The sequence below is a fragment of the Carya illinoinensis genome, chromosome 1, assembly GCF_018687715.1.
Source record: "Carya illinoinensis cultivar Pawnee chromosome 1, C.illinoinensisPawnee_v1, whole genome shotgun sequence".
In the NCBI taxonomy this organism is placed as follows: Eukaryota; Viridiplantae; Streptophyta; class Magnoliopsida; order Fagales; family Juglandaceae; genus Carya; species Carya illinoinensis.
The window spans coordinates 54,558,004-54,563,537 of record NC_056752.1 but is presented as its reverse complement, the minus strand read 5'-3'; the positions used below and the strand labels follow the sequence as shown (position 1 = coordinate 54,563,537).

At 39.5% G+C, this 5,534-nt stretch overlaps 1 protein-coding gene across 1 annotated transcript; it reads left to right on the top strand.

Moving 5' to 3' along the window:
* The first annotated feature begins 1,196 nt into the window (after positions 1–1,196).
* On the top strand, positions 1,197–5,270 carry LOC122289177 (phenylalanine ammonia-lyase-like). The gene is made up of 2 exons (XM_043096141.1): positions 1,197–1,766; positions 3,377–5,270. Exons 1-2 carry the CDS (start codon positions 1,390–1,392, stop codon positions 5,124–5,126), a joined length of 2,127 nt encoding a protein of 708 aa, XP_042952075.1. The 5' UTR covers positions 1,197–1,389; the 3' UTR covers positions 5,127–5,270.
* The last annotated feature ends 264 nt before the right edge of the window (positions 5,271–5,534 follow it).

Sequence of the window (5,534 nt, the reverse complement as noted above, 5' to 3'; positions counted from 1 at the left end):
AGTATAACTAAAAATGACAAAATCGAAGATAAAAACAAAATTTTTGTTTAACAATTTGTTGATAATATGGAATTTTTTTTGGTTTTATTTTTTGTGAATTAAGAAATGCCCTAAATATCCCACGATAATAAGCTTGTGACAATCTACAATATTAATGTTCAGAGTATATGATAAAATGAATAAACGAACCATAAAAACGATATTATTATTCATGACTCCAAACCTCAGAAGGAAACTATTGACAGTAAGCTGCTGGAACTCGGGCATAAATTATCGAGGAGAAGTAATTAATTTGGAAGAACACACACACACACACACACATATATATATATATATATATGTTCGATCGGCATGCAGCAGGTATCAGGGTTAGAACTCATAAACACGGTTACCGATTCGGTTCGTCAATCTGTTCGGTTTCTAGTGACTTGTGTACAAGTATCATGGGATATTTGTCTTCGAATATATATATTCAAGCTTGCACTCATTTTGTATCGGTAATACAAAACTATATCTTGTAATTTGACTTCTCCTTTAGAAATCTTACTATTAATATATAATTACGTTACATATTTATTATTCATTTTAATCGAATTGGCAAGCTCAAATGATAGTTAAACAATTTAAAGAATGTTCTACATTCCACATTTTTATTTTATTTTAATCTTTTTATAAAAATAAAGAATGATTTAATAGTAATAAAAGTGTCATGTACACCTATATTTTCTTTAAAAAACGATGTTACTCAAATATTAATTAATAACGAAAGAATTTTTTACACAAAAAATTAATAATAATTACAGAAAAAGTGCCACATGATTTATACATAGCTGTGGGTATAATTTGTAGTATTATTATTATTTTTAATTATCGTTAAGTGGTCAGTATGTGCGTGTGTACGTGCTGATTGATGTACAAGTTGGATGAGAAATTGAGGAAATTGACGTTATGGTTAATTGTTTAGGAACATGCCTACTTCCATAGTCACCAACCCCGCCCGCCCGGTTCTCCTCAACGAGTTCAACCCTGCCTCGTTTATGTCGTGCACCAGAACTTCACCACGTGTCTCCATCTTCCCCGTCCGAATTCGGGACTATCCGACGGCCTAGTGCAATCTTCAACTAACCCATCGGCCTACCCACCCAACACTCTTCAATGTCACAACTGACGATTCCCCCTATATATATACGAAACACAGTTGGCCAAATCCTCTCAGAGGAATATTTTAACTTTCTCCGACCTGAAATATTTCCTCCCACATTTTGTCTCCTTCCTTTCTTTCTTCTTTCTTGTTGGGTTCACATGCACCGATAGATCTTATTAGTTAAGAAGTTTTGTACCTTTGCATTTTCTTCCCCCACCAATCAATCCCAATCCGAGATCGAAGCAATGGGGTGCATGGGCAACGGTACTGCGACGAACCTGTGCACAAACAGCGACCCTTTGAACTGGGGCGTGGCTGCGGAGTCACTTTCGGGCAGTCACCTTGATGAGGTGAAGCGCATGGTGGAGGAGTACCGGAAGCCGGTGGTCCGGCTAGGAGGCGAGACCCTGACCATTTCGCAGGTCGCAGCTATTGCGACCCACGACGCAGGGGTCAAGGTGGAGCTTTCCGAGGAAGCTCGAGCCGGCGTCAAGGCCAGCAGCGACTGGGTCCTGAACAGCGTCAACAACGGCACCGACAGCTATGGTGTCACCACCGGTTTCGGTGCAACCTCTCATAGGAGGACCAAGCAGGGTGGTGCCCTTCAGAAGGAGCTTATCAGGTAATTAATTTTAATAATTTTTCTAAATCTAATCTATATAATATTTCAGCCACAAGGCTTTCATGAATGGAAGTAGGTGGTTTCTTAGTGATCTACTTCATTATCTACCTCTAACAATTAATCCTACCGTATAATATACATATATATATATATATATATATAGGTGGAAGAGTCGCATGTGCTCAACTTCTTTAATTCCTTTCTTTCTATTTTCGTGAATCTTTAGGCTCACTCGATCGGGGATGCGTTTTAGCTTACAAGGAACAACGAAACAAAATAATAAATTAATAATTATTACGAAACAAACTGAAATAATTACTTCAATTTTTTAATAATTTTTTGAAAGTAAACTAAACCTTTTTTTTCTTTTCTTTTATTATTTATTTATTTATTTATTATATGTATATATTTTTTTCTGTTTTTTTTTTTAATGCACAATATACCGTGCTTCCACTAATATGAGATGGCGTAGAAGTGGCAGATCATATATTATGGCCAGATTGTTATTACCGCACATCAAAGCAAGATTACAACCTTTTTAATTAAAAAAAAAATCAAAACAAAACCTAACACCTGAGATTATTTCAATGACTTTTTATATAAAACGTTGGATTTTTTCAAGATTTGACTATTTAGAAATGATTGCAATTTATTTACAGCAATGCTACATACAGTCGTGGAATTGTAAACGCCGTGCAATCACTTTGAAAAAGAGTGGGGTTTACGATTAAAAAGTTAATTTTTTTTATATAGATTCCATTTTAATTCATTTTCTTATATGCCGCTTACACAACCACAACTGTAAATATCATTTCTCATTTCTTTAACGCAAAGACAGGAGATTTTTCAGAAGAAAAAGACCCCATTTTAAATTTTTGATATTTGTTTTATTTGCTGTCTTTTCGTACGTCTTCTCATTTGTGTTTGGAAATTAACTTCAATATCTATCGATATATGAAAAAAGAAACATTGAAAAAAGTATGGGAGGTAGGACTGGGCAAAGAGTCAAACTTCTTGTTATACGTAGCATTACTCAAGCTCCCCCCCCCCCCCCCCCTCTCTCTCTCTCTCTCTCTCTCTCTCTCTCTCTCTCTCTAGCTTTATTGTAATAAAGAATTAAGGGGCCGCAGTTGTAGGTTATTGGTGTCTCTAACTGTATCTGAGGCTAAACTGGAAAATCGGCACATTAATTCCTAGCTATAAAAATCATCCCCCACCCAACTAACTGGTCAAACATATTTGTGAACAAGTGGGATTTCTTAATTAATTAATTTATATATGTCTTACATCTCTTATATAACAAGATTTCTAATCTATCCTGGTGTTTTTCTATTTTATGTTGGAAAATGACATGCGTTTTGAAAACTCACTTCTCGATTTGCGTTGACAATGTAACATTAATTAAATGTGTCACAAATGAACCAAGCATTAATCTTAAAATAACATCTCGACGTGCATTCCAAGAAAATTCTGGCAGAGTATAGCATTATTTATCCTTTAGTCTACGCTTTCAATCTTGTCTTAGTCAATTGATTTTTTTAATCATAATTATGTTCTTAATTACCCATAGATCTTTGCTAATGTGTTGCGATTGAACTTTGTGGTACCAGATTCTTGAACTCTGGAATCTTTGGCAATGGCACTGAATCTTGCCACACATTACCTCACTCTACGACGAGGGCGGCGATGCTTGTGAGGATCAACACCCTCCTCCAAGGTTACTCGGGCATCAGATTTGAGGTGATGGAAGCCATAGCCAAGCTAATCAACCATAATGTTACCCCGTGCTTACCACTCCGGGGTACAATCTCTGCATCGGGCGACCTGGTTCCTCTGTCTTACATCGCTGGTCTTTTGATAGGCAGGCCTAACTCCAAGGCTGTAGGACCCAATGGAGAGTCCCTGGACGCCACTAAGGCCTTTCAATTAGCCGGGATCGATGGCGGGTTCTTTGAGTTGCAACCCAAAGAGGGCCTGGCGCTTGTGAATGGCACTGCAGTTGGGTCTGGCTTAGCTTCCATGGTTCTGTTTGAGGCCAACATACTCGCAGTTCTTTCAGAAATCTTATCAGCAATTTTTGCAGAAGTCATGCAAGGGAAACCCGAGTTCACAGACCACTTGACACATAAATTGAAGCACCACCCTGGACAGATAGAGGCAGCAGCTATAATGGAACACATTTTGGATGGAAGTGCTTATGTTAAAGCGGCTCAAAAGTTGCATGAGATTGACCCCCTCCAGAAGCCCAAACAAGACCGCTATGCCCTTCGAACCTCTCCCCAGTGGCTAGGACCACAAATTGAAGTGATCAGAATGGCAACCAGAATGATTGAGCGGGAGATCAACTCCGTGAATGATAACCCGTTGATTGATGTTTCGAGGAATAAGGCTCTGCATGGAGGGAATTTCCAAGGGACCCCCATTGGTGTTTCTATGGATAACACCCGCCTAGCCATTGCTTCAATTGGTAAACTAATGTTTGCTCAATTTTCTGAGCTTGTCAATGACTTCTACAACAACGGGTTGCCTTCCAATCTCACAGCAAGCCGCAATCCAAGCTTGGATTATGGGTTCAAGGGCGCAGAAATTGCAATGGCATCTTACTGCTCGGAACTCCAGTTCCTAGCCAATCCTGTCACCAACCATGTCCAAAGTGCGGAGCAGCATAACCAAGATGTGAACTCCCTGGGTTTGATTTCCTCGAGAAAGACGGCCGAGGCAGTGGACATATTGAAGCTCATGTCATCTACTTTCTTAGTTGCATTATGCCAAGCCATTGATCTGAGGCATTTGGAGGAGAACTTGAAGAACACCATCAAGAACACTGTCAATCAAGTGGCCAAGAGAGTCCTTACCATGGGCTCTAATGGTGAGCTTCACCCGTCCAGATTCTGTGAAAAGGACTTGCTCAAAGTTGTCGACCGAGAGTACGTTTTCGCTTACGCTGACGACCCCTGCAGCGAAACCTATCCATTAATGCAAAAACTAAGGCAAGTCCTAGTCGAGCACGCCTTGAACAACGGTGAGAAAGAGAGGAACCTGAACACTTCCATCTTCCAAAAGATCGGAGCCTTTGAGGAGGAGCTTAAGGCCCTTTTGCCCAAGGAAGTAGAGAGTGCGAGGATCGAAGTTGAAAATGAAAAAGCGCCCATTCCTAACCAGATTAGGAACTGCAGGTCCTACCCATTATACAAGTTTGTGAGAGAAGAGCTGGGAACAGATTTGCTAACTGGTGAGAAAATCCGATCACCAGGTGAAGAATTCGACAAGGTATTCTCGGCAATGTGCGCAGGGAAGTTGATTGATCCTATGCTGGATTGTCTGAAGGAGTGGAATGGTGCTCCTCTGCCTATTAACTAAGATGCCACTTATAACCCTGAATTTGTTTCTCTCGTTTACACTTTTGTTTTATAGTAAAATTGTTTTTTAATGTCAATGTACCTGGTATATGTACTGCAAAACTGTATCTCAATGGTTAAGGTTTGTTCATTGGTTTCCATATAATCTGTGTTTGTACCTGAGCTCGGTTCTGGGAAATGTACTATAGACCAAACTACTTTTACCTTGCTATACTCTGTGTGCACGTCTGTGTGCGTGTGTTTGGGTCCTTTGGGAGAGAGAGGTATTCGCTACCTTTCTGAATGCAATGTTCACGGCGCCCCATTCCACGGTATTGACTATTGACATGGCATCTAGTTATGAGATCAATTGACTCAATTCAAGGAAAACCCATATCACACATGGACATCTGCAAAATGACTAATGAGA